The 1009-nt window shown below is 53.2% G+C and overlaps 1 protein-coding gene across 1 annotated transcript in view; it reads right to left on the bottom strand.

Annotated features, from left to right (window-relative positions):
- Positions 1–1009, bottom strand: part of LOC103195685 (nuclear pore complex protein Nup50-like) — a 63703-nt gene that overhangs the window by 9541 nt on the left and 53153 nt on the right. The window contains 1 exon segment of the mRNA XM_042780740.1: positions 3–891. Coding sequence (XP_042636674.1) covers positions 3–891 — 889 coding nt within the window.

The following is a 1009-nucleotide window of genomic DNA, read 5'->3' on the forward strand; positions in this document are numbered from 1 at the left end:
GCTGGTTTGTTCTGGGGAATATCTTTACCAAATAAGCTGGCGTCTCCTGGGGAGAACGAAAACCCAGTCAGGGGCCCAGAGCTCAGGGAGCCCAAAACTGCACTGTCGACTTTCTTGCCAAAGTTGAACGAGGCACTTGACGCTCCTGGGGCAGCAGACGGGTCAGTCTTCTTCTCAGACGAGGTCTCCGTTTTGTTGCCGTGGAACAAAAACGGTGATTCAGGTTGTAATTTTGTGGAACCAAAGAGTAAAGGAGACTGTGTTTCCACCAACATCTTGTCAGTCTCGCTCCCAGAATTCCCAGTGCCGCCCCCGTGCTGCTGCTCAATGGTGGCTAAGTATCTCTCGTAATCTCTGAAGATGGGCGTCAGGTCACAGAGCGCGTTTGTGTTCACATGCTTCACGATCCAGTCGCACACAGAGCAGTTGAGGGCCGCCAGCTGCTTGTGATAGGTGTTCCCGCGGCACATCGCACTAGCGGGTCAGCCAGGCAAGGGCTGCTGACTGCTACCATTCATTTTCGGATTGGAGCTCCTTTTCTCCACTGAGGAGGTAGGGCCATTCGCAGTAAGAGAACCAGAAGTGGCCTTGGTCTCTGCGGCTGTCCTCGTGCTGGTGAAGGCAGGGGCACCCGTCACACTGCTCCCGTTGGACAGTCCTAAGGGCTTCCCTGCAGCACCATTTCCGAATCCAGAAAACCCGCCTCCTCCAGAAGGTGCCACCAAACCTTTGAAACCTTTAAAGGCCCCTCCACTATCGTATTCAAATCCGACATTTCTACGTTTCGCTTTTTTTATGGCTCTGTTCTTCAAGACTTCCTCGCTGGCCACGGAGAATGTTCCCATCTCCTCTGCTTCGTCTTCTTGATCCCGCCACTGCTGAGTGCACAATCTGTCAACAGAAGAGACCTACCCTGAGTCCGTGATATGGAAACATTCCTCGGGGTAATCAGCCTGCAACGTGGTGGCAGGTCGATTACATTGGACCACTTCCATCATGGAAAGGACAG

Source organism: Orycteropus afer, unplaced genomic scaffold (genome assembly GCF_000298275.1).
Source record: "Orycteropus afer afer isolate SDZICR_OR568_19922 unplaced genomic scaffold, OryAfe1.0 scaffold00058, whole genome shotgun sequence".
Taxonomy (NCBI): domain Eukaryota; kingdom Metazoa; phylum Chordata; class Mammalia; order Tubulidentata; family Orycteropodidae; genus Orycteropus; species Orycteropus afer.